This window comes from Neodiprion pinetum, chromosome 6 (genome assembly GCF_021155775.2).
Source record: "Neodiprion pinetum isolate iyNeoPine1 chromosome 6, iyNeoPine1.2, whole genome shotgun sequence".
In the NCBI taxonomy this organism is placed as follows: domain Eukaryota; kingdom Metazoa; phylum Arthropoda; class Insecta; order Hymenoptera; family Diprionidae; genus Neodiprion; species Neodiprion pinetum.
In genome coordinates this window covers 20,906,931-20,924,692 of record NC_060237.1, presented here as the reverse complement: position 1 = coordinate 20,924,692, position 17,762 = coordinate 20,906,931, and the positions used below count along the sequence as shown (strand labels likewise).

Below are 17,762 nucleotides of genomic sequence, written 5' to 3'. Positions count from 1 at the left end.
CAGCTTTTCAATTCCCCTCGTTGGTGAACGTGTTGAGTGAGACGAAGGGCAGGGGTTCCTGTATTTTCTCCTCGAACCTGTTCGCCCCCATCTCCTGTTACCCGAACACCACAGCGTCGGCTGGGCCCCACATACGAGACAGAGAAGGGTGCGCGATACAGACATAAGTCCAGACAGTACAGACACGCGCACATTGAGAGGGACTGGTTCGAACCTAGTTACCACGATACAAACGGGAACCCCCCGCAACTGTGCTGCGGTGACTAAGTAAGTAATCCCCAAACGTTATTTGTAGTTATTTGTCGGTCTACTGGACCAGCAACCGAGTATTTTCATTTTCGCAACATCTGGATACATTCGCGTATCTCTTGTACGACGACTGGCAGAACTCCGGTTCTGCAATCTCAATATCAAACGAGTGGAGAGAGCGGTATAGGATAAGATTTACTCAAGTCTTCGAGCCTAAATTTCTTCTAGGAGTGAAACTTTACGATTCAAATTATTTCATCGCCCGGAAGAATAAAATGATATGCTGTTTTGAAAATTCTGAACCCCCTACAGTTCAGTACACCGTGTAAGTTGAGAAGCACTTCCATTCGAGAGCTTTCGGCTCCGAAGGGTAGGTTCTGGTGGAGAGCGGCTCAGGCTGCGTAATCCGTAACCATTTCGAAGCTCAATTGTTTCCTAATTAATTACGCACCGGCACCAATTAAGAAAAGCTCGTTGAATTAATCAATTCAAACGACGAGCCCTTACTACAGGCTATAAACACCAAGGAAATGTCGACTGTGAATAGGATGTTTTTATGAGGAGTTATCTGGTAAAAAAGCGGAAGAGAAAATTGATTTTCCGTTTTGTCTTTATATCAGGGGAAAGTATATCAACCCTTCTACCCCGAAGCCGTGAAACACATTCCTGGCACCCGATCAGGTACAATTAAATGACGTCACGTCCGGCTGTTCCGTACTCGAGAAACGTCCCGCGCGTTCAGCAAAATGGGAACTGGAAAGTGGCAACTGGGACAGCTCCATTTAAATCACACGATGGATACGTTAGTTAGTTTCGGCCGCAACTTTTAATTGCACCTCGACCGAGTGGAGGGTCGTCGTTAGACGCCCTCTGAGGACGGTAATTACTTTTTTTCTTTCCTACGTGACTTGTTTGGCGACAACGTTATAGGATAAATTTAACAGTCTGTATCGACCCGCCAGTAATCTCTTGAAAATATTGCGAAGCTGGCTACCAGTGTTATAACGTACACGCGTTCATGAAATATTCATTACATAGAGCTGTTCCGATTTTTGAAGAGAATTATCCATGACTGTCTCGCGATTAACCTGGAACGGATGCAACGTGAAATGAATACGTCGAGCCCACCTAGCTTCGCGACAACTTGACGTACAAAACAGTGCGCGTCGGAAATGTCATTGGGTTATTTCAGCCAAAGTAAAAGCTGGGTGTAGTCACGGCTTTCAATTTAATCACCGAGTCCCGAAGGGTTTCGAGAAGGTCAAGAGTTGGCATTTCACGTACAGGGAAGAGGGACAATTTTAGCTGTACTCACCACTGTACCTTTAAAAATGCCAGTGAATTTTTCAATTAATAGATACAGATGACTGAATACAGTCCCAGACTAAATGCCACGGACATATTATTCCGTTCTTAAACCTTGATGTAGATTTTTTACAACAAATTGGAAACACCATCAATCTGCTTTGCAGGTAAGAGGTTCAAAGCCTAGAGGTTCGAGCACTTCATTGAACGTTAACTATACCACCGTTCAGAATTAATGACGAAAGTAGTTGATTCACGACCAACTTGTCTAAATTTACAATTTACTAACGATAAGTCACGTACAGCGCAATGTCTATTACATTATATTCCCGGTTATTTCAAATAATGCTATAGATTTGCCGAGCAATCTGTTTCAATGCGACCGGACCTATCGAAAGGGTTCTCTGGTTTTCTCTGACCATTGGATACGATGAAACTCCTTTACGAGTAGTTTGAGGAAGCTGTAGCAAACTGTACCGCGTAACATGGAGTCAGAGACGAGGGCAGATGGGTTGTAGCAGGGTGTTGCGTGGGCGTTCACCGTTGATTCAATTATGATCGTTGCAGCACTGGCTCCGCCCTTCGCTGTCTGCCCAATCCAGATACTCTTGTAATCTCGGCTCGCCAATTCGAATAGAGATGAGCTTCTCCACTTATAACCGCCGAATTGTTCTCGAATTAACAATTCCACCGCAGAACATTCTCTTTTCGTATCAATCCGTTTCGTAGCAATAGCTGCGAACCCGTTTACCTAAACTATGAATTAGGGCAATCCAAGACAATCAATTTAGAGATATGTTTATACCTCCAGTCAGGGATCGTACCTTGTCTTGCGGTGATGCATGTCGCGAAGGAATTTGGAGAAAATTTGTAAAACAAAAATTCGTGGCTGGTTATACGCACCGTCTGTGATTCTCAATTGCTTTTCGATGCGCCAGTAAAATCAAGATATTAAGCAAGAGCAGCGTACAACGGTGTCCAATTTGCGCAAATGCCGTTTCTTCAATGGAAAAACTTTTTGCCGTGTAAACGTGGCAGGATGAGAGTCGATTACAGCGAAATGCTCGAGTCTTTCAGATACAGCGCCTTACACGAGTTTTCTTGGCAACGTAGATTTTTATTGCTACAAGACCATTCCAGCAGTTCTCTCCCCCTTTATCTCTTCGTTTTTTCCACTTCTTTTCTGCAACGAGATCGGGGAAGAGGAGACGGCATTCCGAGATACTCAGCCAAGCGTTCGATTCGAATCGAGTTAAAAATTTCAAATTAACGTTACTCCACGAAGTCGGTGGAACCCCAATTCTGACCGAATGAAATTCCGCCAGTTTCGCGCGTTACCAAACTTTTCACATGGAACGAACAACACGATTCCCCCTACCGCGATAAACTACCGTTGCATAAATATGAGTGAGAAATCTGCAGTCGTATTTTAACCTTGAGTGTAGGAAAAGTATCTTTCAAACGATTTAGGAATCCGGATAAATACTAACGCTGCACGGCGATGACTAAGGATTCCAACTTCCGGAAGAAGGGGACGAAATAACCCCGTGCACATGGATAAGTGTGGTGTATTATTATAACCGGAACTATCATAAGCCTTAGCTTGGCAAATCCATTATTATCCAGAGTAGGTATAATCAATTTCCCACAATGATGCTGCGTCTAGCGGATATAGTGGCTGGTATGTACCAACAGCGAAGCTTGCTTCGTGCTTCACTATTTCCTCCATCCGTCCGTCCCAGCTGTCTGCTGCCCACCGCGCCGTCGAATCGTCGACATCGCCGAATCGACGAGGTAAGCCAACCGAAAGTGATGCGACTAACGCGATTGTGTACCAACTCCGTGCTCAACGAATACTCTGGGAATTAATTGAATATAGGGGATACGGGCTTCTCTGGCTACAATTGCATTGATTACGACCGTCGCCTATTACGGTTTGGCGAAAGGCTGCATGTCGAACCCTAATTGACTCTACTTTCGCACCTATAACTTCGGCGTAGAATAGACTAAATCACTGATATACACATACCTATAACTACTAACGACTATATGCATGACACTACGATTGAGTGAGGAATGTATTATGTATACACGCCGAACGTTGCACCCTCTTTTGTTTGACTCGTGGCTACGTTGATTGACAATTATTTTAAAACTACGACATTATATGTTTTTGCACCATGACGTTCTGAAAGATGAATCCCGGCGGAGGTTATAAGATACCGGTTTGGTTTCAAAATTAAAAAAAAAATTATTACAGCGTTTATCAATCTTCTATGTCGAACGTATGGATTATCGAAAATGTAGTTCAGAACCGAGCGCAGCACCCAGTAAATAGACAAAAGTTATGTAACCGACATATGAAAACCATCCCCATGGCCTAACCTTCGACTCCATGGCACTCGACAGGAAATGCCTCACAGGCATCACTGTCATAAGCGATAGTTTGGACAAGATACCAAGACAAACTACGAGAGAAAAGTACAAGTTATATTTGAAATTGATTCATTTGTGTCTATTCTTAGAACTTCGAATCCATCGGTACCTTTGTTGCCCAAAATCGCCCGTAGGTAGATATATAGATCCCAAGTGATGATAAAGATCGTTGCTAATGAGTTATCCATGTAATCAACGTGAAAGCATTTACTGAAATTTGAACACGGGCTCTTTGTCGTCATATTATAACATTTTTCGACTGGTTGTGATACAGTATTACATTCATAGTTATGTTAACCCGTTTCAAAGCGATCCGTAGTCCTGTTTTAGCGTTTCTTTTTACGTTTCGTTTCACCGAGAGCCAGGGTGAAATCCGTCCTAAAACCGCATTCGTCTAGGATCCGCGGTGTCTGCGCCTACCTCGGAAGTTTGTCGCGGTACAACACTCCGAACAAGTATCAGCCGTGTCCGGTACCTGCAGAACAGAATCGAGACTGCAGTGCAGACATTCGGCGTTGTTCCCGAAAACGGAAGAAAACCGAGCCCGAAGTTGATACAACGAAAAGAAAGCTACGCTGCCGGCAATCCGACGACCCGCCGCTGAAAGCAACGCCAAAGCTGAAGCAAGCCGCGAAAAAGGATGAACCGTGTTTATGTAGCACGACATCCACTACGGGCGAGGCAAATCAGCAACAACATCAGCCCAAACGTAAACAGGGAAAAATAAGGACTTTGGAAAAGGACTCGGCTAGAGCAAATGTGAGGATAAACGCGGGGTCCATGAAGTCGCCGGAAGCCAAGCATGCAGCGGCTCCTCCTTCAACCCTTCGCGCAGTCCTGCGTAAGGACCGTCGCAATTTAAGCAGCTTCGTTAGGGCGGTGGTAAAACCGGACAAGGAACCGCGATGGCGTGAAATCCAGAAAACTCCGAATGATACTCAGCCGTCAAAGATGTCGAGAATTTCATCACCCCATCACGGCAAGAAGGCTGACCCCAACGATCTTGGGCAAGAGAGTAAAACGACGAGAAACAAGGTCGTCAAGGTGCTGTGGCACTCGAAGAATTTTTCTGACCCGGAGTAACAAGGCTCGGTGGAAGGAACAGCCCAAAGACGTTACTTGAAATTTGAACCTTGTTAATATGTCGGTGAAATAATAAATACATTGCACGAAACTTTCAACGACCAGCGGGAACTACGTTACTTTCAATATTGATTCACAATGCTAGCAGACTAACGGCGCAAATGTTTCATTTATTTATTCCGGAAACATTGTACCTCCGTGTAGTTTCCTTCATTAATATACGATTAGTTCTTCTGTTTTGATATTCGATAACCTGCAGCAATAAAACATCGGGATGTCCACAGTAACAGTTTCAAGGATTAACATCGCGAATTAAGCCTGAAATTCAGTGGTTTGTGGAATTTGAAAACAACGATGAACAGTCGGGCAAAATCGTGTACATAACTCTGCAGTGGCACGGAGCGGAGAGAAAAAATCGTCTAGCGATTTTGGCTGCGTAAAATCCGACACACGGTAGAGTTGTTTTACCCGTAATCCTTTATTGGATCAACGGGGCTGAAACAATTGAGCGGGCCATAACGCGCGGGTTGCCGCGGGGGGTGGAAGGAGGGAGGGTTTCGGGCGCTGTTTGCCCGTTTAGAAAGGGAGGGAAAGGGATTTCTACCTACTTTAACGGCTGAGCGAAGTTACAAATGGGACCACGTGAAACTCATCCATGATACGCGGAGTTTGCGCCAACGTTGTTCGGTAGGTATAATCTGTGCGCTGGTGATTCGGTATGCTGTTGCTTTCCAGACTTTGCCTTTTCCGTCTCCTCCGCATCGTTCGTTCCATACATCCTACCTACCATACTTTTCACGACGACTTATCCCCGTTATTTTTGCAAGCGACAAAACCTCACGTACTACTTTGGTAAATTGCAGGCAATGTAACGGCCCACGCGTCTTGAATTTCCTTCGGTACTTACAATCAATCTCACCCTAGACCAGGCAAGATGATCAGCACCTGCCGCTTTTTACGAAGCGTTTGAGTTGGCCAATGTCTGACGCACTCAAGATTCTCAAGCCGACGACGATGAGCTATTAGGTACACAATTTACCTCCTACGCCTCCGACGAAAACTTTTTCCATCCTACCTTGGCTAGCTATTCCCAATGTCTGGTGATGCGCGATGAGTAGTTCCCCTTCTGACGCGTAACTGGATAGTCGCGATTCTACTTGTAAACTGAATCAGGGTTCGAAAGCAACTTGTATAAATATTAAAGGACGTTAATCCGGAACGAGGAAGAAGATCTCCTATCGCAACTAATCGATTTAGCAATGCCGAGGGGGGCTTCTGCTGTTTGCTGGTCCGTTTTCTCGTCCCCTTTCCGCTCGGAGGCACGGTTGCATGGGTATTACTGCACATATGCCTAACCCTAATATTTTGTACAACGCATAAACATAGGTATAGGCGTACAGTCGTACAACGGACCTGCCTTTCCAGCGACCACCTGTTCATCGAGAGGCTCCTTTCCGAATCCTACCTACAATATCTGCCTCTTATTACCGGGACGAATCGTCGACGAGACAAAATTACCTGGTCAGCATATCGTGGTACGCAAGCCAAGAAGGAAGCCAGTTTAAGGTTTCCATGGATCATGCCCGTATGGAGAAGGAGCTGTTTCGAACTGAGAAATCTGCCGATCCAAGACTCGGTAATACTCGTCGCATCTGCGCGCAACCCTACATCTCCAGCCGATGTTTTACCTCAACGAATTGCTTCGCCACGCGCCCCTCGCTGTATACACACGGAATATAATTACTCTAAATCCCAAACATCATGAAACTTTGATAGCGAACATCATGATGGTGGTCGTCAACACCCCTGAATGCTTGATAACAATTTACATATGAACAGTGTACGTAATCCTTTCGTAAACAAAATTAAATCACACAATATCTACACACACCCCGTAGAGAGGCAAGATTTTTACCCCTCATCTATTACGACTGGCATTATGAATAATTGATCGCGATATCTGTGCAGGTGAATTGCCACGGTCGCATTGTTGCGCCGTTACTTGAAATTCATAGGCGATTTCGAATAACATCGCGCTTTCTTCATCGCGTGTGGCACATGCAACGATCCGCATTTGAAACGGTAATGTTTCATACGTGCGACAGTCTTCTCTCAACTCTGAATATTTAATCACAGAAAAGTGAGTTACATCCACTACTATAACCAAGGCTCCGTTCGGCGTGTTTACCGTTGATAACGAATGCACGGTAATATCGTTTACCATCATCAGCTCCAGGTTTCGTATCTCAATGCATGGATCTCTCTACGAGACTATAATATGCAAATGGCACTGCATATAGAAATTGTGGAGAAATTTTACAATGCAATTTTCAATCTGAAAAACCGCGCAACATTGGATTTGACAATAGATTATATTCTTTTTCCTGTATAATAACCATGGGATGAAAACGTTGCTCATTCACCGTCGTATCATGCATAGTTATAAGTATCGCAAGAGGATTTTCCAACCAAGTGCTTGAGAGATAACGACGCATCTATATTTAATAGCTGCAGCATCTGAAAAATTGATGGCCTCATGCGATGCCGACATCCTAGTAATTGGCAGTGGTCCGGAGTTTATTCCTGGAGGGATACAAAAGTGGAACACACGTGCCCCTGTACATTATAGTCTTCCAACTGACACGTTCGACTTTTATACAATACACGATTATAAATTACCTCGGAGGTTTCTCCGCTAAATCGCATAGATTATTACGCAGAACAGTAAAAGTTTTTCCTTTCAAGTGAGAAAAAAACGACACAAGAATCGCAGATATTCTCTTTAACTTTCATGAATTACGACTTCAAACCTCTATGAAAATAGTAGATAAGTGATCAACAATCTTCGAAACTTGAAGCGAAATCCCGAAGAAGATAATACGAGATGCGTAATGTACGTACAACAAACGTGAAAATGCAGTCTGCAAAAGTTAACGGAGTAATTACGTTTCAGATGTACAAAAAACTTGGCTACTGAGACGAATAGCGAAGGGTTGTAGTTTCGTTCGAGACTTACACCGAACAATCACCCCCCCCCCCCCCCCCCCCCTCTCCCCAGCACCGTACTGAAATATTTAATCCTAATCAATTTCACCGCTCGCGGCCTTAATTTAAGTAATTTCACGATTGCTATCTGAACAGGTAGCCAGCAAGCCAATGGTGTTTTAAATAAAGCACCGTGCCCCGTTCCGCGTTATGGATTACCTCATCCAAAGTAGATTGCTGGCAAAGGGCCTATTGGACAATCGCAATAGCCCTGCCTGGAGGGAAACAATATCATAATAGTAGGCGCATACGCAATGCGACCTAATACCGGAGTCCCGGTAATGCCCAAGATACAAGCATACCTGCGAAAGTTGAACTACATCGTTGGTGTAACACTACGACTCTGATGGTCCGGAACACGCACAACCGTGTCTGTATATCCGCGGGTCGTAATGTAACTACGGCCATCACTGCATAACGGAGTGGTTGATCGCGATGAGTGCCGCAACGTAATAACGGGTCGCGGAAAAGCTATGCCTCAATTCTGAATGTCACGATATCTACGAAACAATTCATCCGGTCGTTCGGACGTAATTGGAAAATTCGACGCACGGTATTACGGGCGTGAAAATCGAGTGGTCCGAAAGGACCGATCCTAGATCGTCCTGCTATTCCCGTTACTTACGAAAGTAAAGGAAGTAAGTTGAACGAAGCCAAAGTTTAGATGAAACAAAACTCAGATTAGTTGATCCGTTTCGAGTGTATCGTCGGGAAAAAATGAATTTTTAATTTCGTAAATAACTCAGAAACGGCTTGACCGATTTCTAAATTTGTAAGATGAATCGCATAGATTGAGATCAAGATCATCAAAATCCGTTCATTCGCTCTCGAGATATCGTTTCACTCACGCGTCGAGACGTCGATAAGCAGAAAAAATGTCGCGTAGATTTTATATCCGAGTGGTGAACGTATGAACAACACTTTTTCGAGGTCAAATCTAATTCAATTGTGGTGGATCTACTTAAGCATATTGTAACTCTTATACTATTGGTTTTGTTACTTTGACTAACGGATTTGTAACCACAGGGGACGTAAAATCTGCAATATTTTTCATTTCGTGTAGAAAAATGGAGGTCTGTGAATCCGAAAACATGGAGACCGGTAAAAAAAACTCAACTTTCCATTATCGAGTTCGACTAGTAATTTTTGTGTAAAAATTGTACAGCCCGAACACTTTTTGGCGAATAAATCTCACCGATTTTGGAAAGCAATCAGCCGAAACTTTTCTGTTCCATTTTCAGGAGCGAGAGGCGGAAAAAATAGCCGAAGAAGCCGCGGCCCTAAGAGAAGTGAAACCCGAAGTCCCTAGAGTGGCTACGACGACCGGAAGTCCAGAGAGCTGGCATGGAGGAGCACTTTACAGGCATCTACATTTACTCCGAGGTAGGTCGATATACTTGAAAAGTTTTAAAGATCGAGCCTTTATCGTTTTTGTATAATAGTGTAAAGATACTCAAGTGACATCGATATCTCTTGCAGACCGTGTCAAAGGAGAATGACTCTGAACCGATCAGAGAATTGATTGCGTCTAGTACACGTACAACTTGACGATTTGCTAACGATAAGTGAGAATGCTCCGCTAAGTGAATTTCTGTATCGATTGAAGTAATTAGTCGGAAGTGAAGTGTTAACTGGGAATTCATGTTGTTGGGGGAATCGAGGTGGTACAAATTAACAGGGAGGAATCCAGACAGGGGTGCAGGCCAGCGAGGGATTCAAATGGCGGCGAGGGCGAGTAGTAGGCGGCTTAAAGATTACTCGAGGGCGTCCCCGACCTCGACGCTTGCGCAAAAGAAATATCCACTTCAACCGCTTCTTCCTCGCTCATTCGCCCTTTCTTTCTTTCGTGCCGTTATCCCTTCGTCCCTTCATTTTCTGGCCATTCATTAGAACCAACTGTTACGCTATCAAATCGCATCTTCGTCTCCATCCGTGTGACGTCGTATTTCAACAGCAATCGCCCCGAGTTGCAGAATCGAAAAACGAAAGAGTTGCACGACGAATGTGATTTCAAAACTATTTCGAACAAATTATTTCAATGGATTCCGTATTATGCCGTATACATCGGCTCAAGGGCGGATCCAGCTTTCAAGTCAGGGCCTAGTCGAGATCTGGTCAGATCTAGTCAGAAAAGGCTCCAATTCGATTAATATAATAAATCTCATTATAAAGAAACAGCATCTCATTGTTATACGTCAAAATAATTTTAATCAAATCACAAAATCACAAATAAGAGATTAGAAAAATTATCACTAGTCGACCTAGACCCCTGGATCCGCCCTTGCAGTGGCTACGATTTTTACTTTTCAAATTTGAACTCTTGTACAGATACGTTGTATAAAGGATCAAAAGAGAACAATTTTTTTTTTTTTTTTTTTCTAATTTGTTTATTTATCTTCAAATTTGTTATGCTACCGTTTATTGCCGTTGAATATGCACCTGACGAGGAGTTTACGTTTTCAAAACATGATCCTTAATCGGGCACGGACAGAGTTTCAATACCTGTCAGAGGATCGGTGGGCATTCAGTGCAGGCGTAAGCCGAAAATAACGAGGTAGGTGCTGCTGCCTGATATCGTGCTGAATAAGCAACGACGGGGATCATTGCCAATGGGCAAAGAGAGGTTCCGCAATACGTATAACATCGTGTATTCAAGCCGTACGTTCGTTTGACAAATTATCCATATCGTATACAGCGGACGACCAAAAGGCTACTTCTAAGTTACAATTAGAGTGTTCGTTATTCACTAACCGTGTACGAAATCGACGAGTACCTAACTCGATTCAAGCTGCTCAAATGTGGAGATATTTTCGCCTCAAGGAAAACATTAATTCAATAAGACGGGTTCTCAGGTAAGAGCAGTAGAAAATAATCATTTTATTGTGACATTGTGGCTAGAATAATGGACGAAATGGAATTGAAAAAAAAAATGCATTTGAAAGCTACCGTATTCCACTTTAGAAACAAAAAAAAAAGAAAGTCGCAGCTAATTGTAAGCCAAATTTCAATTTATCAAAAATCCGTCCCGTAAAAGCTTAGAGGCTATATTGACGATCCTGAAAAGTCTTGGTTTTTGTATTTCGGATATTCCATTCGCCTACAAATGTGGTTACCATTTTTCCAATCGTTTTCTGCAAAGCGAATTCAGAACTGAAGGGTTCATTAACGAATTTTTCCTTAAACACTCACTTTTCCATAATTGAAAATTTTTAATCACTTTTTTAAACAATTTTGTTTTATATTTTAGGAATTTCAACTATGCAGACATATTAAGGAATGCTTAAAGTATATCCCTGAATTTTTAAATTAAAATCCGACCAAAGGGTTGTCAATGCCAGGTGGATAAAACACAATCCGGGTCAAACTGACCCGGTATATCAAAAATGTGGCCAGAAGTAAGTGTGTCAAAAAAGGGTTAAACAACTTTTAAATACGTCTTGGTTCACTCTTTTCCATCCATTAGTCTAGTAACAATAAAACATTAAATAAAATGCTAATTTTCGACTGCTCTTAAATTACCTGGATTACCTCCCTTAAATTCAACCGATTAACATTGGATTCGCAATTACTTTCCTCAGGAATAATGGCACACAAAAAATACGACGAAAATAAATTTATCATGATAAATCCAGCTCACCCTAATTTTCTACACCGGGTTGAAATCCGTTTCAGGTAGCGATGTGTCCGACTGCTCTGCTTGCAGGCCTCGAGGCGTCTTCTACGGACAAGTTCACAGCCCTTCAGCTCCCACAAATTAATTATTCTCATAATTATTCTCCGCCGCTCTGTAGTGCGTTCTGTAAATTACGTATACATATATAAATAATATATATACATATAAAAATTACTCGATGCAGGTTCGTAAGTAATAAAAGTAAAACATGCCTGACTAATTACGATATATGTATAGGTCGTACACACATATATATATATATAACGAATACGAAAAGAGCAATGCCTAGATATCAAATCACACACCTATGTGCAGGATTATAATTCGCTCCTTCGTGCTTTCTGTAGATATAAACTCTACTTAACTACGGTCTCCGTTAAGCTGGATATGCCATTGTGACATAATAAGTGATAATACAAATTGTAGAATTAATCGCTAACTAAACGCTTTTTAATTGCAGAAGAACAAAGAAACCCCCAACCAATCATTACACAAAACTTTTTGTACGTGCGTAAATTTGTTAATACATCGCACTGAGAGAAATTATTAGTGCCAGTTACCGCTCAGTCCTTGACTAGTTTAATTTTTTACCACAATTGAAAAATATAGTTCCAGGTAGAAAATGAAAATTAGTTTTCTAGCTGTTACCAGAAAGTCTAGTATCCGTTACTATTCTTTCTCATTGCGATCGCTGTGGTTTTTCGACGTCAGGGGTGGAATGTCATAAAGGGGGTGGTTCTGGGAAAGTAAGACCGACGTCTACTGGCAGCGTCTAATTAGCGAATAGTTCACGCGTCCATATATTAGCGAATTTACGTACGTACCATAAGTTTTGCGTAATGACTGGCTGAGGGTGAGGATGATTTTAGGAGGACGAAACTGACGTCAATCGACAGCGATTAATTAGCGAGTAAATCTCGCGTTGAAATTTTTCGAATTCAGCGTCGTTTGCACGATTTTTAATATGTGGCGATGCTAGTCTAACCGTAAGGTGGGTCTGCTGGAGTGAAAAATGTTGTTTTTCCGCAATTAAAAAGCGGTTAATTACCGACTGATTCTGCACTTTGCATTCGCTTATTATGCTACATTGCCATAGCCGGCTTAACAAAGGTTTAACTATGTATATTATTAAAAATACCAAATAGGTACTGCATTCAGCAACTCCGTACAGGATTATACACGGTCAGATAATAACAGGACCAATAATATTTCCGCGTTTACGTGGAGGTTTGATCTTTTCCAGTTTTTTAAAGATACAACCTCTGAGGAACTGTGACATCTCTATAAGGGAATATTTGTGGGAAAGTCATTTTATTGTAACGATTTAGTAGCGTTCAGAAGTGAAACATCGATATAATGTAACGCTGGGGAAAAATAACCGTTATATTTGATCCCTAACAATTGGGGTTTAAGCGGAAAACGTGTTAATCCCACCGTATGACTAAGTGTACACACATATGGATTATGCTGAGAAAAGAAGCGAAGAAACGAAATGGAATTAAAAATTCGCAATTAAAATAGCACTAGTTTCTATAATGACACGCGAATTTGATTATAGTTATAATACTATTACGGAAAGTTATACGAATTGGTTTCTGGCATCTGATGGTAGTTCTAGGCTGTGTTAGATTACTCACTGTCATTGCACCCGAAATGTAACAAGCTATAGTTATATTTCCAGCTTAAAAATAGATTAAAAATAATAACTGCCGGTGTTTCCTCCGCAAAACCACCCGTTAGCAATTTCATTCGGTATAATAATAAGTACCCAACTGAACTTGTTAAGCAATTGTCCTTGAAGATGAATAAGCAAAAAATAAAAACGTTTCCCGTGTTAACCTTTACCTTGTTCATTACACGTATAGGTATACTTTTTAAACACCGATCACAGCTGTACCGAGTTGTCGTACATATTCGAATTATAATAAGCATTTAAAAAAAGTATTTGTAATTATCAGTACTGAAATCCTTTATCAATGAATAAATATTGCAAATCGCAAGGCTATATATAATATGTATCAAGATAACGATATGGTTTACTGTACATAGGTATAGTCAGTCAAGCCACGCTGTCCGCATAAATATTGTATAAATATTACATAATATGTTAGCTAAAGTTACTATACAGTTAGAGAGTGATACTAATGTTAAAAATAACTACATTAACAACGTACTACGGCGTCGGCCACGAGGTATACACACTTACACACATTACAGCCAATAATATTCGAAGATTATGTAACCCAAATTATAATAAAAATGTTACCGTATATTCAACTGTAAGTGCTGTACAATCAAATATTCCTTCACCCCTTTCTGTGTTTCAGTGAAATTAAAATTAAATTACAAAACAACATCACCGACTCTAGAATGCATTGATCTACTTTTTGCGAAGCAAATTCGATTATTCGAGCAAGAAATATTTCTGCACAATGACGTAATCCGAGTCACCATATCCCAGGTATAAAACCCTTGGGGAGCAGTTCTGTGTAGTGTAGACGGTTGAGTGAACAGAACCCCTTAATAGATACAGCCCTGACGGGGTCCCTGGGTGATCGTCAGCAGAATTTCGGATTCCGACCACATACGCCGGCCCGAGTATTGACACTTAACTGAATCTGACGTAATATATCCCGGAAACCAATAACAACATTTTTTTAAGGGGGTATAAGAACCTCGCGGGGCTCTTCGGGTCTCGACCCCCTTCTTCGGGCTGAATAAAGTTCTTCGGACGAGTTCAAACAGCGATAACACTAACTCACCTTACATGCGTTACAAGGTGAGTCAAATCATTTTTTACCTCGCTGTATTTCGCGAGCACTGCGCGTCGTTGGATTCCGAAATTTCGAAGATCGCATGACGGCTGCGAGTTTTTGTCTCATTTCGTCGTTTTAATAATTGAATCACTTTTTCATTCGTTGGTTTCCGCGAGGATGCCGTAGCACACACGGTGCATACTTTCTTGAAATTATCGAGCGTATCAGGTCCCCGAGGAGGAGAGCGGAGGCCGCCTCCAGCTAATGTTCCGGGAAATTGGCTTCGCAAATGCAGAAGAAAAAGAGATAGAACAAAGATTTCGTTTCTGTTGGCCGTGCTTCGAGCGTTTCTTTTTTACCTCGTGCGGTAATTTCATCACGTTCGCTAAAACCGTTTCGAAAAGGAATATGCACTGGAACACAAGATCGGTAAAACGCCGATGAAACTTCTGCGAAATGTTGTGCACCTACTCGCTCGACGAAGAATATTGCATGTCTAAAGTTCAGACCGATAGATAAGACGGTACTTTTGTACGAAACACAGCTTTCAAGATTTCTGTATTGATCTTATTTTTTCCATTGGGATTTCCGACACTGCAGACTGAGAAAAGAGCTCATTTACTGTTAACAGATGTATATTTTGATATGGCAAAATAGACGTTCTGTTATTATTACCACATTTTACTTGAGCCAAATAATGATCGATGGAAATTTTGTTAATAATTAGCAAATCGTGTTTGGCTCAAAAAAAAATTGATAGTAATACCTAACAAAATATTTAATTCGCCATATTCAAAAATACGTTTTGTTAACAGTAAATAAACTCTTTTCTCAGTGCATGATTTCAAACACATTTATTTCAGCAGTCATTTAAATCTCAATGAAGATTACTGTAGAAAGAAGAGTCTGAATATTACCTAGCTGTGATCAATCAAACTGAATATAAATACGTCGAGAGGCAATTACGGCTTTTATAGTATCAGAGAAAAGAATGAAAAAAAAAAACAAGTACACAGAAAATTCTCCATGCTGCGTTATGATGGCTTAAATAAAGGCCTAAACGATAAATGGACCTAAGCAGGCAGTTGAGGAGAACATTTTAATTGCAGCGAATAAGCAGCTTAAGTCTCCCCCTTTGATAGGTTGATAAAAACAACCCTCTTTCAAAGAAGAAGCGAAAAAGTAAGATGAAAACATCGAAGAAAACAGAACCATTCGAGAGGGTCAAGGAAACGACCGCATTATGTGTATATTAACACCAGTTGCTTTGCATCACACAACGAAAGTATCTTCAATTTGTTAAATTAATATCAACCATGCCTTATCAATTATTAAGGATATAAAATTGTACCGAGACCATCCTCATCATCGTTGTAAAGTTTAAATATAATGACGACAATCAACTGCAGTAATAAACTCTCAACGACGACGCTTAAAAATCGTATGAACAAGTGCGATTGAACTTTACAGCCTACTTTACGTCACGATATTGACCCACAGTTTGTCGAAATATCGCCATATAAATCGAGGGAAGTAATTTTATATATATCTGTTGTTATTATTGTTGTCATTATTATTTCTATCCCTCGGCTGGCACCCCTCGCATTTATTATCACATCACCAGCGTATAAAGCATTCTGATACAGGGAATTGCCGATATAAAACACGAGCGCCCCTGTAATTGGGCATCAAAAGGCAATATTTCCACACAAAGCACCTATACTATATTTGCAGGCTGTGGTGTCTCGACTGCAGTAGCGTAACTAGTCGCGAAGAAACCTCAGACAAAATTCCAATCTCAAGGTATTACTAACATTTTCTTTTTTTTTTTTTTATTGACTGTTTCTTTTTTCCAATGAAAGTTCGGCAAACACATTTATTAGCGAAAAAAACCCAACAGATCTCAGCTAGAGAAATGGCTATACGCTACAGCTCTTTTCGATTTCATAAAACATTCGTTTTTTGTTCTAGCACGCAGGACTCATTACTTCCATTAAATGGACAATAACTTAGCCTAATACGATGTAAACAAACACATCGAACGTAATCCGACTCAACGTGACTAAGTCGCGTGACAAATGTTTCTCCCAAAACATTTACTTACGCTACTGCATTGAATTCAATGAAAGCCGGCCAAATTTTCGAGCAACTTTTTAATCACTAATATATCGTATACTAGTGGAATATATTGTTGATAGCATTATACTTACGTCGCACGAATAGAGTCAGTATTACGTCACAGAGACGCTCATTTCACAAGACCTGTTTCACCCCACCGTGGTTGCCGGTATTATAATAAAACATGTTTTCGCGACAGGGATTTTTTATTCACTGAAAACAGATCGCCACTCACTCAACAATCGGTTACACTGCTAATCGGTCAACCCGCGGAAATTAACACAAAATAAGACGGAGTCGCAAATCAGACTCAAAATCACTCAACAAACTAACCTACCTAATTCGTCCGAACTAAACAGTTGACAATCACTGTTTCGTTCGCGTTTAGTACCGCGGACGGCCGTCAAAGGCGCCACCGACTACGTGACATGGCAAATATGCGTAACATGTACGTAATTTCAATGGCGATACGCAATCCAATGTAACAAAATCGTAATGCTCGGAATGCCCGATACGACTTCAAGTAAAATCTTATCGTCGCTATTTATCCAAAAGTCTAATGGCGATCGAAAAGACAGCAGTTTTTCGTACTTGAGAACCCTCTCTTACGCAGTTTTTGAAAGCTCTCCCCCTCTCTTTGTTTCTCTGCGGATATTTGTCACGTACCAAGCACCTACGCGAAGGTTTGTGAAGGTGGCCGCGAGTCCCGAGTTGATGGTATGCCTTGTTACCGCGGAACCCCCGGAGTCCTGGCACCTCCCTTGGGTAATACCGCATACAATTATATCCACCGAAAACATGCATTATGTATAGACCGCTGCCCGCACAATCGTAGATCATGTCGCAGGGTTGGTTAACTCTGCAAATGATCCTCCTTCTTGAGTGCTGCCAATCAAATGTGCCAACTCCTACTGTTGTTAGTTTACGTCGCCGAACATCCGACTAGAGGTGCTGAGCAAGAAACAAAATACAGTCGTTGAAAAACGCCGTCTTCTGTTTTTTAATCTCGACACCGCGGGTTTAGATTCAAATTTGAATTCGTTTAACCATGTATCAAGCGACTATATTTTAATTACCGATAAATCGATTTAAAATAC

General features: G+C 41.5%; 1 protein-coding gene and 1 long non-coding RNA gene across 2 annotated transcripts in view; one reads left to right on the top strand and one right to left on the bottom strand.

Annotated features, from left to right (window-relative positions):
- Nucleotides 1-14,022, top strand: part of fuss (SKI family transcriptional corepressor fussel) — a 29,392-nt gene extending 15,370 nt beyond the window's left edge. Inside the window, exons 6-7 of the mRNA XM_069136990.1 lie at nt 9,360-9,505; nt 11,795-14,022. Coding sequence (XP_068993091.1) covers nt 9,360-9,505; nt 11,795-11,876 — 228 coding nt within the window. The 3' untranslated portion in view covers nt 11,877-14,022. The remainder of the gene's footprint in view (nt 1-9,359; nt 9,506-11,794) is intronic.
- The window catches only part of LOC124221768 (uncharacterized), a 79,893-nt gene extending 62,885 nt beyond the window's left edge, over nt 1-17,008 (bottom strand). The window contains exons 1-2 of the long non-coding RNA XR_006883862.2: nt 16,758-17,008; nt 11,756-11,915 (exon numbers count right to left, since the gene is read on the bottom strand). This is a non-coding gene — a long non-coding RNA (uncharacterized lncRNA). The remainder of the gene's footprint in view (nt 1-11,755; nt 11,916-16,757) is intronic.
- Nucleotides 17,009-17,762: the final 754 nt, after the last annotated feature.